We start from the raw sequence: 18,396 nt of genomic DNA, 5'->3' as shown, positions 1-18,396 counted from the left end.
GTCTCCACCACATCCTCCTGAGGACCCTCCACTGCAAGAGCCAGTGACACACTAAATAACTCAAAACAAGGTCAAGTACTTCTACAAATACTCTCAACACTCACCTTGACCTGCGTCCGTTTCAATGTCAACAAGAGGTTTGCCTACAAGGGCAATGGAATCGACATCATAGTGGAGTTTGCGAATGATTCCATCGTAACGGCTGGTGATGGTGACAGACGCTTTGTCACTCTGTACTTCACAGATGCTGTCGAACTGAGACACTTTGTCGCCTTCTTTCACATACCTGATGATGAAAGACAGATAATGGCGACCTCTGCTGGTAGATATTTGTAAGTGTCAAAAAAGAAATTAAACTTACCATTCTTTAACTGTAACTTCCATAATGCCCTCTCCGATATCTGAGAGCTTGAACTGCAAAACTGGTCTTGCTGCAACTGCGATAAGCAGCATAAAGCAATTATAAATGCATTTTACTAATTGAGAACACAGAGACGTTTATTACAAACGTTAAAACTCACCATAGCTTGTGTGAAAGAAGCGATGCTGTTGTCCAGCGATGAGGGAATATGAGTGGGGTTGGGATACAAAGCAAGCAGCCTGGAGCTTCGAGCAGCAGTGTCTGTGCAGGCGAGCAGAGACCTGAAGCACATGACACAGAACAAAAACACGATGTTTGCAACATTTAAACTCAATGGAACAGCATGATCTAAAAATACAGCGTGCTAAACACACACAAAAAAAGCAAAATGAAGACCAAAAGCACGAATCTCTGAATGAAAATAATCGCCGCGTACGACCAGTTACAATGATTTAATTCCAAATTATATATAAAATATTAAACTTCTCCGTACATGTGAAAACACATGAAATAATGTCTTGAAAAGGCTGCGTATAACCAGCTGCAAATTTATATATATAATATAATAATAATAATCCTTATTTATTTTATATATAAATATATGCAAATTGATTTTGTATTAAATATACAAAATACTGCTTATTATTTAAAATGTAAATATTAATCAAATGTAGACATTTACACAACTAGTGGTCTCATGCATATATTAATTATAAAGTAATATAAATAAATCATATTAATTATAATATTATATATAGTAGTACATGTGAAATTGAAAGGGTTGCATATGATCGCTTACACACACACACATATATATATATATACATACATACATACATACATATATATATATAATTTATTTAATAAATGCAAACATTTACACTAGTGTATAAAATTATAATTAGTGCTGTCAAACGATTAATCGCATCCAAAATAAAAGTTTTTGTTTACATAATATATATTATTTATTAAATACATTTATAATATAAATAATATTAATATACGTAAATATATACAAGTAAATACATGTAAATATTTTCAAAATATATACCGTATGTGTGTGTATTTATATATACATAATAAATATACACAGTACTACACACACATATATTATGTCAACAAAAACGTTTATTTTGGATGGGATTAATCGCGATTAATCTATTGACAGCACTAATTATAATATATTATTGTATTATATAGCTACAAACATCTATCTACCTATATACGCACTCACACATATATACAGAGATAGATAGATAAATCGATAGATAGATAGAGAATGCTAAATTTATAAAGCTTTGTACAAGACTACAGAAAACTACATTTTTGTACATCTGAAACTACAAATATATATACTAAGCATTTTACATATTTTATAAATGTCAATACATACCATTCATTAATTAAATTATTAATAAACATTTATACTAGCCTCACAATATTTACACTAGACATTTACACTGGTCTCATATTTTTGGAGTTTTTTTTTTTTTCGTTGTAAACAACAGTTTTATGCTTGCTTTTTAACTATTTTCTTGGCGTTTACATGTTGGCAACTGTCCACACACATCACGCAGGTCCAGTGCTTCGGCTTCAGCTGCAGGCTGCTAGTTACCTCAGATCTTTCAGCTTTGTAATCGCTTACAAACGATGATTTGCGCCTAAATTGACTCTAAATATCACTCGTGGACGTTAGACGTCATTGCAATTGTAAGATGCGTGTAAAATGAAAGGTGAAAACATACCAGGCGTCTCATAAACGCGAATGGAGCCCGCACAGTGATGACGGTCGCCATCTTTCTCCAGCGATTTGGTGTAACCGGAAATTACGTCACCCTCACGCCCCGCTCCACTGACCAATCGGAGAGCTTTTTGGTCAAGGGCAAATATTGCAGATATTTTAACAGAATATTTCTAAAAAGAAAACCTTTGAATAGAACGAATAAATAGAAGAATTAATATAATAAATTACATGAAATTATATGAAATAATAAAGTAATAATATAAATATAATGATTAATTAAATACTAAATTCCTAATTGAAAAAAAAAATACAAATGTATAAACATCCAAAGAAAGAAACAAGGGAAAAGGAAAGGAAGAAAATATTAAAAGATTAAAATAGTTATATACAAAAGTAATAAATATATTACTTCAATGTTCGTTTGGTGTCATGTAGACCTACTAAATGTTTATTCCATATATTTCAAATGACCCACAAAATACACTAAGCCGTTTTAATTCTAATTATTAAAATATATTTCTTCAGAACTGTTTGAATGACACATACATGTTATGACACCTCTAAAATGTGTAAATAATAAACTGTTAATAAACATTTTAATAGATATTTTAACAGAATATTTCTAATAAAAAAGCTTTGAATAGAACAAATAAATCAAATAAAAAATAGGTTAAATTAATAAAAAAAAAACATTTTGATGACAAAGGGCAAATATTTCAGAGATATTTTAACAGAATATTTCTAATAAAAGGAAAAGCTTCGAATAGAACAAATAAACAGAAGAACTGATAAAAAAATAGAATAAATCAACATAAACGAGTATCGAATACATATATAAATTATTAACTACAGATAAACATTTGATAAAATAATAAAGTAATAAAATATTATATAAAATAAATATATTTTTATGATTACTTAAATACATACATTTCTAACAAAAAAAAAATAGCCAAAGAAAGAAACAAAGGTAAAGGAAAGGAAGAAAGAAAAAATATTTAAAAAGTTAAATACAAAGTAACTAATATATGCTTAGACCTTCAATGTTGGTTTGGTTTCATGTGCTAAATGTTTATTCCATATAGCCTATTTCAAATGACCAACAAAATACACTAAATACAGCCGTTTCAATTCTATATATTAAAATATATTTCTTCAGGACTGTTTGAACGAAACATACATGTTATGACACCTCTAAAATGTGTCAAAACATATAATAAAAATAGGGTTGGGTTTTTAAAAAAATATTTTGATGACAAAGTGTTGTACTGCTATCAGCTTATCCATCAGTTCTCGGTTCATTACGAATCGGACATGCTCACAAAAAAAACATTCTCGGTTCAATGAGTCAGTTAGTTCACTCGAAATCCGCTCAGTGCTAATGGAATGAACTGAGTGGTTTAGTGAACCGGTTCACACAATTAACTAAAAAGATCCGATTCAATAGAACGATTCATCAACGAATCAGACATCGCACTTCTGCGCATGCCCAGAGCCCATCATCCACCACAGCAGTGTGACTGGCAAGAGACTAGTTGCCGGAGTGTGATCGTATTGCCAGGAAATTCGCTCGATTCTTATTTGTGGTCAAGTCAAATCCATCTTTATTTATTTAAATCAACCCAACCGCGCACTAAGTTTATTTCTTATTTCAGTTGCGAAGAGCAGTTTCCCTAGTGCCAGAGCTTTTGTTGAGAAGTTCGCGTTTATCGCGGCATTGTTTGGGGCCATACGCCGGTTTATATGAACTTTAGTACAGTGTGAAAGTAGCGCGAGGTCTCTTTATTCCCACACGCGCGCTTTGATACATCGTAACAATTTCTCGCTTTTCGCGAAAATGGCCGCAACTACGTTTGAAATGGACGGAAGTGTAATGGAAGGGGTGAGTTTTCATTTTCGAGCCTTATTTATTTAATATCTCCGATTGAAGTATTCATATTTAACATAATAGAATGGCATCACCAGAAATAAATGGAGTAGTTGTCGGTAATTACTTAAAAAAACAAATTTTGGATGTTTGTCTTTAAAGGGAGGACAGATTTTAAGGGTGTCTGCGGCGCTGAGTTGCATCCAAGGGGCGTTAATCAAAATAAATAAAATCCGAGCCGGTAGAAGCACACCGGGTTTGAGGTAATGAAGAATTTGTTTTAAACGCATTATATATTCATTTCCGAGGCTTTATGTACATTTAAATAGTTATTTTTTATATGTGGAACATCCTCCATTGCCCCCCCCCCCTCCCCTTCCTATTCAACAGTGAACCATGAAACAAAGCAAAGTTGGTTTTTGGAGTCTAGTTATTCAATTTACACTTCACTTTTGGAGTCAAGCATATAGATATACGACTATATATTAAGTAAAGCTGTTTTAAACAAGTGTTTATCCCACAGAAATGCTGTTAAATACTTTTACCATTAATTTTTAATGGGCCCTTTGTTAGTTGGCACTGAAGCACATGGCTACTTTCCATGTTATCCTTCACTTGTATCTCTTTAAAAGGTCTGGATTTTTATCGAAGCTCTTTAATAACCCATTTTTCTTGTTGTTGTGCAGATTTATTGCTGTTTTAAATTTAAACATAAAGATGCAGCCTACATAAAAAGTTCTTAAAACTCAATCTAGTCTAATTTCCTGTCGATAAATGGAGCAAATCTGATTCTTTCGGTCGAAACGAGATGATTTCGAACTGCATGTACTTGGTTTTCCCTTCAATTGTTATCCCGTTCAACGTCACCAGGCCTCAGCATCTGTCAGGTCTCGAGCTGGTGAGGGACATGTGCAACGGCAATCTGGAAGGAGCCACAGTGGGATCCACGGAAATTACGCTTACTCCTGGGAAAATCAAGGGGGGGAATCACATCGCAGACACTCAGACGGCCGGGTAAGTATCGTTTTTAGTCATTTACGTTGCCTTGTTTGTTCCAAACTTGTGAAATTAGTTTCACAGCATGATGAAGCACTTTTGGCTCTAAGTGTACCTGTGTTGTCTGGGGTGTAGAAGCGTGGGACTGCTGATGCAGATCTCGCTGCCGTGTGCCCTGTTCGCTCAGGGTCCGTCAGAGCTGTGCCTAAAGGGAGGAACCAATGCTGAGATGGCACCCCAGATCGACTACACGCTGAAGGTATGTGTAGCTGTATGTTTGGACCGGGTTGAGTCATCAGCTGGACATCCTTCTAATTCTGCCGTTCAAATCTCTTTTAGGTCTTCAAACCAATCGCGGAGAGATTCGGAGTTCAGTTTGACTGCGATTTGAAAATGAGGTATTTATGCGCAACTTTGGTTCAGATGTGATTGTAATCATTAAAAGTAAAAGCTAAAACATTTTCAAAATATTTTTTTCCTCGTAAACAGAGGTTACTATCCTAAGGGAGGTGGTGAGGTGGTGCTCAAGGTGAACCCTGTGAAGGAACTGAGTCCCATCAACCTGACCGAAAGAGGAAATATCACCAAGATCTATGGCAGGGCCTTCGTGGCTGGAGTGCTGCCCTTTAAGGTATAAGATTGGTAACTTTTTTTTTTTATTTTGATTAGCTACACAGTTAACTACACAGTTTTTTGTTGCTAAATGGCCATGGGAAAAAATTCTCCCACAATGTTTAAAATAAATGGCTTTAGTACGTAGACTTGAAACAACAACAACATACTTAATTTTTTATGACTTCACCACATAATTTTTATTTTTCATAAGTAGCATTGGGGCAAAAAACTGGTTAGACACAATGCTTATTTTCCCCCTTTTTTTTTTTTTACTTCACTACACTATTTACATTTCAATTTTTTCAACTAGTCTTGAAAAACAAAAAAAGCTCAAACATCAACTTTTTTTTTGGCTTCAATGCATTTTTGGTTTTTGAATTTCCCCCCCCCCGCGGCTTTGTTTTTTACTTTGTAATAATTTTTTTTTTTTTTGATAAGGCTCCTAAACCAAAACATTTTTTTTTTTTTTTTTTACATAATTTTTGGTGGGGAGAAAAAAATCTCCTAAACCACAGCTTTCATTTTTGTAAATTCAGTAAATAGTTTACGTTTCTTTTTCCATAACTAGCCTTTGGGGAAAAAAAGCTCTTAAACCACAACATGTTTTTTTCTTTTTCTTCGCTACATAATTAGTGTTTATTTATTCGTGAATAGTGTTGGATAAAAAGCACCTTAACCACAACATTTTTTTGATTGTGTTTTACTTCTCTACATAATTGATGTTTGTTACATAATTTATGTTCGTAGCCTTAAATGCTCTTAAATCACAACATGCGTTGTTTTTGTTAATTCACTGCATAATTTATGTTTGTTTCTCATAACTAGCCTTGGGGATAAAAGCTATTAACCAAAACATGCTTTAATTTTATATACTTACTGAGATCATTTACATTTCTTTCAACACTATCTAGTCCAGAAGTGGCCTTGAGAAAGCGGAGTAAACCACAACATGCTTTGTTTTTAGGCTTTAATCAGCATTGTTTGGAAATAGTGGCATTGATGTTTATAAAACACACCATTTGCTTTGCAACTGCTCTTAACTTCCCTATAAACTTCGGTCTAATTGTTCTTGATGTTCAGTTGGCGAAGGACATGTCTACAGCGGCAGTCCGCACTATCAGAAAAGAAGTTAAGGATCTGTACATCAACATTCAGTCTTTGCAGGAGAAGGACAAGGCCTGCGGCAATGGCAACGGAATCATGTGAGTGCATCCGATCTCAAACCATCCGCCGCAGTTGTTTTGTGATTCCGTTTTGACTAACGTCTGTATATTTTGTGTCTCCTGGCAGAATAATTGCAGAATCATCCACTGGCTGCATATTTGCAGGATCATCTCTTGGCAAAAAAGGTAAGGCTTGTCTGGCTGCCCAGTCCTGAAGAATTAATTCAGTGTCATAGTTTTGGCAGTAGAGGGCGATACGTCACAATGAAAAGCCTGTTCATGTGTGCTTTGAGTTTTAATGTGGACAAGAGAAAGTCAGATTTCCTCTACTATGATGATTCAGTCTTAAAATTGCTATTCATTTAAAATTTGACTCTATTTTTGTTTTGTGTTCAGGTGTATATGCCGACAAAGTTGGCATCGAGGCTGCAGAAATGTTGCTAAGAAACATCAGGCATAATGGTTGCGTGGACGACTTCTTGCAAGACCAGGTCAGGCACACAAATGCTTGACCGTTTCAGTGCAATATAATACGTGTTTTTCTGGAGAGTAATTATACGTTTTATTTGACATTTTTCCCGTAAGTAGCATTGGGGGGGAAATCTCTAACCAAAATGTTCTTTTCTTTTCTTTCTTCAATAGAAAATTCAAAAATTGTTATTACTTTTTAAAAAATAAATTTCACTGGGCTAAAAACTCAAAACCTCAACATGGCTATTTTTATTTTTTTTTTTGTATAATTAGTTTTTTTAAATTAATAGCATTAGACAAAAAGCTCCTTAACCACAACGTACTTTTTTTTTTTTAAACTTCTCTACATAATTACATTTTTAACATTGGTGTTACATTTGTTTTTCATAGCTAGCTCTTAAACACCCAACGTGCTTTTTGTTTTTCACATTTTTGTAACACAACTAGCCTTGGAAAAAAAGCTCTTAAACCACAACATGCTTTTTGTTTTGCTTTGCTATGTATTTTGTTTCTTTTAACATAACTAGCGTTGAAAAAAAGCTTCTTAACAAAAAGGTGCTTTTTTACGTCTATATAATTTACATTTCTTTATTTCATTGGTATAATATTTGTTTTTGTTTTTTTGCAACTAACTCTCAAACCACACCATGCTTTTAGTTTTGCTTTACTTCTCTTGTTTTTTGTTTGTTTGTTTTGTAACAAGCCTTAAAAAATGCTCTTAAATCACGTTGTTTTACTTTTCTACATAATTTGCATTGCTTTTGTGAATAACATAAAAAATCATCAAATCTCCTTAACCACAACACGCTTTTTATTTTTTACTTTCCGCTGCATTTATTTTTTTTCCAGTGCAACATAATAAAAACGTTTTTGTCTGGAAAGTAATTATACGTTTCTTTTCACAGCTTATTATTTTCATGGCCTTGGCGAACGGCATATCCAGAATGCGAACGGGCCCAGTCACTCTCCACACACAAACAGCAATCCACGTGGCCGAGCAGCTCACGGACGTAAGTTCAGACCTGGATGCACTTTATAGGCACTTTTGTTTAAAAACTAGCCGACTTTAAAGGCACAATATGTAATTTTCGCCGCTGGAGGGCGCATATTCAAAATAAACAAAGAGACAAAGGTGTAGTTTGATGACACCGTGACAGTGTGGAATCATGGGAGTTGTGGTCTTCATCCTCACAGCCGAAGCAATCCAACGGGACTCGGGCAGAAATCATGTTCATGGATGAGCTAATGATTTGTTAACGTAGTAGAATGAAGCAGGGTGAGGCTGAAAGCCGTCGAAGCGAAACGAGGCCGCTGAACGAGCGTGACACACGGCTCGAAAGCAGCAGAGCTTTTATTATGCCACAGTCGACCGCTTCCGCTCCTTCCGGTCGTGCGTATGTGGGGGAAAAAAACAGCGCTGTTTTATCATACTAGATACGTTTGAAAGTTCTGTTATAATGCTACTCTGTGCGGTCGTCACCGGTCTATTAAAACGCACAACATATTAAAGCGTATTTTATGGAAATCGAGAGGTTATGACGTCTTTTTCAGGCGACACAATGACACTATGGACACGCTCCGTGTCACTAGTTAAAATTGCTTATTTCTCTGGATTTAAACATTCTTCGAAACATTTGTGATAATATAAGTACACAAGTCAGCAAAATATATAACACTGTTCTAGTGGTTTTTGGATATTTTAATAAAAAAATCTTTCATATTGTGCCTTTAACTCGTTTTCGTATTTTTACAGGCAAAATTTGTTATACGCAAATCAGAGGATGAGCACGCTAACAACGATACCTACATTATCGAGTGTCAAGGAGTGGGTGCCACCAATCCTAACTTGTGAACGCATGGATTCGTCATCCCCAGCTTGTCCCCAGCTGAGATGAGGAGGACTTGTAGCAGAGACACACTACTACTACTGTAACTGACCGGATGACACAAAGATAACTTTATTATCTTTATGTTCTTCGCGATTAACGATTAGTTTTTTTGCGCTGACCACCGAGTCTGTCCATATTTGCCCCCTGTTGTGTCCCCTTAAGAAACTTTCGTTGTTACTCAGGGTATTGCCTTACAATGTAATGAAACGGACACTTTGAACTCTTCACGCAATATTCGCAGAATCCTTACCGTTTTCGGGCAAATTCGCTTTCCGCATGCTAACACAAGCCTTAAAGTTTCATTAAACCCTTCCGATACTGTTAACGATAACAATAGCTTAACCAATTTGCATGGACGTAGTAAAATACATGTATGTCACTGGTAAATTAGTGCACTGTGTGTACGAGGAAAACGTTTTTCATCCAAGTTTATGGTTCCATGTAGCTGCTTTTTGTTTTTTTTGTATTTGTTATTTAAGTCGTTTCTACATTGTTTCCGAAATTTCATTGCCATCTTATTCTTTTTTCATTGACGTTCTTTGTTAATTTAGTCTTTTTGACTATGAAAATGATTCACACTCGGTCATTATTTCTATTTGTTATTTATAAGATGGAATTTGAGATTTTTTGCGCAATAATTTTTGCGTTTTTTTTTTTTGTGTGGCTACTTTAGATGACCATGTTCTTTTGTTATTTGCATTAAAAAAATTGTGGAGAAAAAAATACAATAAAATGAGGGATAGACATACAATATTTCACCTTGATTCCGTGTTTTTTTTTCCATATAATTGGATGATTTATCTGTATTTAACGTGACAAAAACGAAAATTGTTGTTTACTCGCCCTCAAGCTGTTCCAAACCTGTGTGAGCTTGTTTCTTCTGTTGAACACGAAAGAAGATATTTTGAAGAATGATGTGCAACGAACAGTTGACGGTAGCCATTGACTTCCATAGAATGGAAAAAATACTATGGGAGTCAATGGCTACCGTCAACTGTTTGGTTACTCATACAGGTTTGGAACAACTTGAGGGTGAGTAAAAGATGACAATTTTTTTTTGGGTGAACTATCCCTCTTTTAGAATCACACCATCCCAGGCTATTATAATGTAATTCAGGCCTTTCACATTTATTTGTCCATCTTAAAGACTCTTATGGGCATTTAAAGCTGTTTTATGTGTCTTACACCCATATAAGGGGCTACTAAACGACGTACCTAAGTGAAAGCACTTGTCGGGCTTACAATGCAAATCTTCACATTTAGCTCACCCTAGAGACGGCCTACAAGTGTTAGCTGTTGCCAGTCCAACTGGAGTGTCTTCACTCAGCTCTTTTGTGCTCCACAATTACTGCCGGCAGATGCCAGGACAATAGAGGGAGTAGAAGAGAATAGGGGAAGCCATGTGATGATACGTGAATATGCATGGAGTCCTTGGGTCTGGAAAGGGCACATCTACATTGTTAAAAGGAGAAGGCTCCCCTCAGGGGGGCGAGGGGTGTGGCTTCTGAAGTGCATTCAGTGGGCCGTCAGTCTGATCATTGGCTGTCCGGTGCATCTGTTGCTGTGGGGAGTAATTAAACACTGGCAAATCTCAAAAGAAAATCTCTGCATATCGTCTGGATGATCAAACTAATAAATGAATTTTAACACTAGGAGTTTTAAATGAATTCATTTTATATAATGCAATGGTTTTATATTTAAATTAATAAATTTATGTATGTATGTATTTTAATTATAATTTTAAAATTGAGATTTACTTGTTTTGTTTTAATTAATAAAAAGTTAAAATTTAGATTTTATTGGTTAAAACATTTTAAAAAGCTGCTGATACAAATTAGTATATAAGAAAAACTTTGCTTATGATCTGGAAAATCAAACAAACAAACCGTTAACAATGAATTTGATATATTTACATAATTGTATTTTATATATATTATTTTTACATTAACTTTATTATTGGGTTTTTAAGAATAATTGTAAAATTTGGGTTTTTAATAAATTGGATGATTTGAATTTAAATTTAATTCAAACTGGAATTGTTAAAAAAACAGTGTAAAATTAATAATTACGGTTTATAGTGACAAAAAAAATCACTATATCTTTACACAGGGCATTATTAAAATGAATCAACCAAACACTGGCATTATTAAAATTAAGTTATATAAATGATCAATGTGGTTATAAAAATTTATTAATTTATGAATTTTAAATAGATGATCTATTTATTTTGTTAATTTTATAAGTGGGATTTCGATATACATTTTTAACTTTGGATTTGTTTTAAAATTGTAAAAATAAAGTAAAATTAATAATAATAAATGTAAAATGTAATTATTAAAATGTAATATTGTATGTATGTGTGGGTGTATACAAATATATGTACTTTTTTGTTATATAAATATTTTTTATTGTTAGAACAATAAATATAATAAATAATTTAATAATAATAATAATTCAATCTATTTAATCAGTTTATATATTTTAGAATCTAACTTTAATATTTTAAGATTAATATTAAAGTTTGATTTTTTTTATTTGTTACAAATTTACAAATTAATAAAAAAAAAATAATTTAAGTGTTTCTTAATTGTTTAAAATCACAAGAAGTTACTGACCTAAATCTGCCTTGCAATGTCTTAGAAAGGTTGCTATGTAAAAAGGCTTAGCATAATCTACAGCCTTGGCATATGGGTTTGTACATGAATCATGCTGTGATGACAGTGCTATGGTCAGAGCTGACTGAACATAAAGTACATCAAGTTTTATGATTTTGCAGTTTGGTGCACAAATATGATATCATAGATAACAACACATTTCTGTGTTACCTACTTTGATATGCAGAATAAAGATTAATGCTAGGTAATAATACACCTGCAATGTTCAATGGACCACCACTTACATCATTTTTTGTTTTTATATTAAACTCTGACAGTGTTTTTAATAACCGTACGCACTTCGCCCCACATTAGATTAGATATGGTGACAGGACGGATAACACAAGCACACTGGATTTGCCAAAGCATGAAACTCCATGGTGACAAATCTATTTCAAACATTGGAGTATATTATTGGGAGTGTTTCAGTCTACGCACATTAGATTTTTTGTTATAACATATAAATTAAATACCTTTTGTCCAAAGTTAGAAAGGGTCTATTTAAGCAAAGTCTTTGAGTACATTTTTGTAATTTAATGTAATATATACATACATACATACACACACACATATATATATATATATATATATATATATATATATATATATAGTGAAGTACATATAAGAAAATATATTTAAGAAAAGCTTTGTATATACAAAATGGGATCATCAAAATAATTAATTTTATAGATTTAAATCTCTCTAACCTCATCAGGCATTATAGGAGAAAACTCCTATACTATTTCGGCAAATGGAGGTTTCAAAAAGTATTAAATAAAAAGGGTACCGTTAATTGTGTCCAATGTGTATTAGAGAAAAACATTTATTTCATAATGATATTTCCCCCCATTTTAAATTCTTATTCTCCAATGAAAGGTTAGATTTTTATGAATTTTTAAAATAAAAGATCAAAAGGATTAACAATGCAGATTAATTTTCACAGCCTTCTTTGATCATATTTGCCAAGGGTACCAACAATTCTGACCACGTGTATATACAGTATATATATATAGTTTTTTTTGCTTCTTTGTTTTTAAACCAGTGAACAGTGACCTTTTTTGGAGGGCTTTTAAAGACTTATCATGGTGTAAGGACATGACATTTCTCAACCCCCAACTTACACTAAGTCGTCTAAATGACCTCGCTCACCTCTTGTCAGCCGTGTCAATAGCTGACCTCAAAACACACAGTGAAAACACTCATTTTCACTAGCACTCGTGAAACCTGTAACTTACTTTCCCATGATGTCAGTGCAGCATCTGCCTGTACAGAACCAAAACAATAGCTAGCATGCTCTAAAAAGCATAGATACACTATATGTGACACGATGACAACCTGGAACCATATCCGGAGGAAGAAACGTCACAATAGTGCACTCTGTTCGGAAAAGTAACGCAAGGAACCTTGAAAGTCACACCTTGCCAGGACTGTAATACGAGCGGCATGTGAGGAAACCTGAGCGGCCCGAGTGAACCGGATCCTCCCCGTTCTGTTCCACTGGCACACTCTGTCCCCGCAGACCACCGCACATTTTGGTCTAGGGTCCGTTCCAGAGGGTCCCACCAAAGCCGGCTCTGCTAAACCTCCATGAAGGCATGTCAGACGCTGTATCCTGGAGATCCCAGGAGAATAGCGAATGGAGCCAGTCAGCCACAGCCATCCACAAGGTCTGGATCTCCTTAGTAGGAGGTAAGATGGACTTTGCTTGAAACTGAATGTTGTTTATATGACTTGAAAGTTGCATGTGACAGTAGTCCTGCACAGTTCGACTGAAAATGATAGCACAGGATGCACTGTGGTGTGTATATATATATATATAGAGAGAGAGAGATAGTCCACCCAAAAAGTTTAGTTTATTTACTTAAAAAATATAACTAATAATAATTTATTTGATATATTTATATAAGTTAATTTGCTTTGAAAAATATTTACTATTTAGATTTTCTAATGAATAAAAATATGTAAAATTAATAAATAGTTACTAATTTTAAATGCTATTAATTATTAAAAATACAAGAAACTACTGGCAAAAAATTAGAAAATCTTTGCATATGGTCTGGATGATGATTAAACAAAAAATACAAAACAATTTTTTTTTAAATAAACTAATTTTATATATATTTACTTACATATACATTCATTTATTTGCTATTGTTAAATATTCAATAAAAAATTGATAATTTATAAAAAGGAAATTTTTATTGACAAAATATTAATTTGAATTGACACATAAATAGTAATTAACTGTAACAAATATTATAATAATTTGTAAATGATTGAAATTAAAATAATTATTTAAAAATATTGTATTATTAAAAAATACAAGATGCCACTGGCAAAAATAACTGTATATAATGAAATCTCTGATCAAACAAACAAAAACTATGATTATTAAAAATGTATTCATTTTATCAATTTCGTGGGATTTTGATATTACTGTTAAAGTTTGGATTTTTTTGTAATTGTTAAATAATTACTATTTTATAATTTTATGAAATTCAAAACAAAACAAATACAATTATTACATATACAGATATTTTGAAGAACCTTTTTCTCCATACAATGAAGTTCAGTGAATACCAAAATAAATGGACCCCACTGACTTTCAAAATATCTTCTTTTGTGTTTCACAAATGAAAGAAAGGATGTTTGGAACAACATGAGGATTAATAAATCATAACACAATTTTATTTCTTTTCTTTTTTGGTTGCAACCAACACCACCCTCCTGTAAGGCTCTGCTAATGTAATGATATCAAAAAGAAGCACAAGCTAGTTCTTCTAGCCAAGGGGCAGCAGGTTCACTATGTTGTTTACTCATTTGCAGATTACTCAAATCCTATGAGCAATGCACCAAAGCATCGTGGTTTGCTTTGTTTTCTGCCTAAAAACAATACAGAAAGATCAGTCTGAGCTGTCATGAATGGACCTACATTACTAATCTGCTTCATGACGTCCATCTGCTCACGCTGAAGTATTTAGAAGCTGCGTTGACCACGGCGTGACCAGCTTCATACATGATCTCTCCAGCTGCTGCTGTGAATGGCCCCAATAAACAGTCTGCCGCCAGCGATGTTTGAGCTCAGTGTTACAGACTGTCTGACGACTCGTGTTTGGCTTCACAGATGATACTGTGTGCAATAAAAACAAAGACATGTCTGAAAAACAGATAGACAGACAGACAGACAGACAGACAGACAGACAGATAGATAGATAGATAGATAGATACACAGACGGATAGATAGATAGATAGATAGATAGATAGATACACAGATGGATAGATAGATAGATAGATAGATACACAGACAGATAGATAGATAGATAGATAGATAGATAGATGGATAGATACACAGACGGACTGATAGATAGATAGATAGATAGATAGATAGATATAGACAGACAGACAGACAGACAGACAGATAGATAGATAGATAGATAGATAGATAGATAGATAGATAGATAGATAGATAGATAGATAGATAGATAGATAGATAGATAGATAGATAGATAGATAGATAGATAGATAGATAGATAGATAGATAGATAGATAGATAGATAGATAGATAGATAGATAGATAGATAGATAGATAGATAGATAGATAGATAGATAGATAGATAGATAGATAGATAGATAGATAGATAGATAGATAGATAGATAGATAGATAGATAGATAGATAGATAGATAGATAGATAGATAGATAGATAGATAGATAGATAGATAGATAGATAGATAGATAGATAGATAGATAGATAGATAGATAGATAGATAGATAGATAGATAGATAGATAGATAGATAGATAGATAGATAGATAGATAGATAGATAGATAGATAGATAGATAGATAGATAGATAGATAGATAGATAGATAGATAGATAGATAGATAGATAGATAGATAGATAGATAGATAGATAGATAGATAGATAGATAGATAGATAGATAGATAGATAGATAGATAGATAGATAGATAGATAGATAGATAGATAGATAGATAGATAGATAGATAGATAGATAGATAGATAGATAGATAGATAGATAGATAGATAGATAGATAGATAGATAGATAGATAGATAGATAGATAGATAGATAGATAGATAGATAGATAGATAGATAGATAGATAGATAGATAGATAGATAGATAGATAGATAGATAGATAGATAGATAGATAGATAGATAGATAGATAGATAGATAGATAGATAGATAGATAGATAGATAGATAGATAGATAGATAGATAGATAGATAGATAGATAGATAGATAGATAGATAGATAGATAGATAGATAGATAGATAGATAGATAGATAGATAGATAGATAGATAGATAGATAGATAGATAGATAGATAGATAGATAGATAGATAGATAGATAGATAGATAGATAGATAGATAGATAGATAGATAGATAGATAGATAGATAGATAGATAGATAGATAGATAGATAGATAGATAGATAGATAGATAGATAGATAGATAGATAGATAGATAGATAGATAGATAGATAGATAGATAGATAGATAGATAGATAGATAGATAGATAGATAGATAGATAGATAGATAGATAGATAGATAGATAGATAGATAGATAGATAGATAGATAGATAGATAGATAGATAGATAGATAGATAGATAGATAGATAGATAGATAGATAGATAGATAGATAGATAGATAGATAGATAGATAGATAGATAGATAGATAGATAGATAGATAGATAGATAGATAGATAGATAGATAGATAGATAGATAGATAGATAGATAGATAGATAGATAGATAGATAGATAGATAGATAGATAGATAGATAGATAGATAGATAGATAGATAGATAGATAGATAGATAGATAGATAGATAGATAGATAGATAGATAGATAGATAGATAGATAGATAGATAGATAGATAGATAGATAGATAGATAGATAGATAGATAGATAGATAGATAGATAGATAGATAGATAGATAGATAGATAGATAGATAGATAGATAGATAGATAGATAGATAGATAGATAGATAGATAGATAGATAGATAGATAGATAGATAGATAGATAGATAGATAGATAGATAGATAGATAGATAGATAGATAGATAGATAGATAGATAGATAGATAGATAGATAGATAGATAGATAGATAGATAGATAGATAGATAGATAGATAGATAGATAGATAGATAGATAGATAGATAGATAGATAGATAGATAGATAGATAGATAGATAGATAGATAGATAGATAGATAGATAGATAGATAGATAGATAGATAGATAGATAGATAGATAGATAGATAGATAGATAGATAGATAGATAGATAGATAGATAGATAGATAGATAGATAGATAGATAGATAGATAGATAGATAGATAGATAGATAGATAGATAGATAGATAGATAGATAGATAGATAGATAGATAGATAGATAGATAGATAGATAGATAGATAGATAGATAGATAGATAGATAGATAGATAGATAGATAGATAGATAGATAGATAGATAGATAGATAGATAGATAGATAGATAGATAGATAGATAGATAGATAGATAGATAGATAGATAGATAGATAGATAGATAGATAGATAGATAGATAGATAGATAGATAGATAGATAGATAGATAGATAGATAGATAGATAGATAGATAGATAGATAGATAGATAGATAGATAGATAGATAGATAGATAGATAGATAGATAGATAGATAGATAGATAGATAGATAGATAGATAGATAGATAGATAGATAGATAGATAGATAGATAGATAGATAGATAGATAGATAGATAGATAGATAGATAGATAGATAGATAGATAGATATAGACAGACAGACAGACAGACAGACAGACAGACCGACAGACAGACAGATAGATAGATAGATAGATAGATAGATAGACGGACTGATAGATAGATAGATAGACAGACAAGACCTACCAATACAAGATGGAGCTATTTGGACAAAACATTTAGAAAACATATATAAAGTAATAAACACGTAAAACACACCAAAAATGGAAAAATATTTGCATGCTTTATCGATTTAAAAAAAGCATTTGATTCTATTTGGCACGACAGATTATATTATAAGCTTTTACAAAGTGGTGTAGGGGGTGAAGTTTTTGACATTATAAAATCAATGTATTCAAACAACAAATGTGCAATCCGCATTGGCAACAAACATACAGAATTCTTCACCCAGAAAAGAGGAGTGCAGCAGGGCTGTAGCCTGAGTCCAACACTGTTCAACATTTACAGACGGACTGATAGATAGATAGATAGATAGATAGATAGATAGATAGATAGATAGATAGATAGATGATGGATGGAAAGAAAGACAGACAGACAACAATTTGTCCTAATATTCAGTATAATAATTTCCCTTTTTATACAATAATGTACATAGCAAAACATAGCAATATTCTATTTATCTGTATCTAAATACACAAAAAAGTAAAGTAGGGCATTGAGTAAAACAAACAGGTTGATGGAGGTTCGCAGGTTGATGTTTCTCTCAGAGTAAAACAACTTCTCGTCCTCTGATTGGTCGAGTGAGAGTTAACCCGAGTAACATCCGTCCGTGCCGCTGATTGGACATATCCGGACCACGTGACGTCCCTTTAAGCTCTTTTTTGACTGTCCGCGACCATGGCT

The 18,396-nt window shown here is 32.7% G+C and overlaps 2 protein-coding genes across 2 annotated transcripts in view; one reads left to right on the top strand and one right to left on the bottom strand.

Annotated features, from left to right (window-relative positions):
• dbt (dihydrolipoamide branched chain transacylase E2) overlaps positions 1 to 2,218 on the bottom strand; it is a 10,971-nt gene extending 8,753 nt beyond the window's left edge. The window contains exons 1-5 of the mRNA XM_016462264.1: positions 2,107 to 2,218; positions 522 to 642; positions 362 to 437; positions 105 to 286; positions 7 to 31 (exon numbers count right to left, since the gene is read on the bottom strand). Coding sequence (XP_016317750.1) covers positions 7 to 31; positions 105 to 286; positions 362 to 437; positions 522 to 642; positions 2,107 to 2,157 — 455 coding nt within the window. The 5' untranslated portion in view covers positions 2,158 to 2,218. The remainder of the gene's footprint in view (positions 1 to 6; positions 32 to 104; positions 287 to 361; positions 438 to 521; positions 643 to 2,106) is intronic.
• A 1,382-nt stretch (positions 2,219 to 3,600) lies between these two features.
• Positions 3,601 to 9,197, top strand: LOC107669846 (RNA 3'-terminal phosphate cyclase-like). Its single transcript, XM_016462269.1, has 11 exons — positions 3,601 to 3,987; positions 4,135 to 4,235; positions 4,843 to 4,986; positions 5,104 to 5,227; positions 5,308 to 5,366; positions 5,458 to 5,599; positions 6,664 to 6,785; positions 6,874 to 6,932; positions 7,143 to 7,237; positions 8,123 to 8,227; positions 8,971 to 9,197. The coding sequence occupies exons 1-11, from the start codon at positions 3,943 to 3,945 to the stop codon at positions 9,067 to 9,069; spliced, it is 1,095 nt and encodes a 364-aa protein (XP_016317755.1). The 5' UTR covers positions 3,601 to 3,942; the 3' UTR covers positions 9,070 to 9,197.
• Positions 9,198 to 18,396: the final 9,199 nt, after the last annotated feature.

This window comes from Sinocyclocheilus anshuiensis, unplaced genomic scaffold (assembly GCF_001515605.1).
Source record: "Sinocyclocheilus anshuiensis isolate Anshui unplaced genomic scaffold, SAMN03320099.WGS_v1.1 scaffold560, whole genome shotgun sequence".
Lineage (NCBI taxonomy): Eukaryota > Metazoa > Chordata > Actinopteri > Cypriniformes > Cyprinidae > Sinocyclocheilus > Sinocyclocheilus anshuiensis.
The sequence above is the reverse complement of the archived record's forward strand: the minus strand, read 5'-3'. Positions and strand labels throughout refer to the sequence as shown.

Coding starts and splice junctions, on each gene's coding strand:
- LOC107669846 (XM_016462269.1), top strand. CDS start 3,943: ATGGCCGCAACTACGTTTGAAATGGACGGAAGTGTAATGGAAGGG. Junction 5,367..5,457: donor GACTGCGATTTGAAAATGAG/GTATTTATGCGC, acceptor CCTCGTAAACAG/AGGTTACTATCCTAAGGGAG. Junction 6,933..7,142: donor ATCATCTCTTGGCAAAAAAG/GTAAGGCTTGTC, acceptor TTTTGTGTTCAG/GTGTATATGCCGACAAAGTT.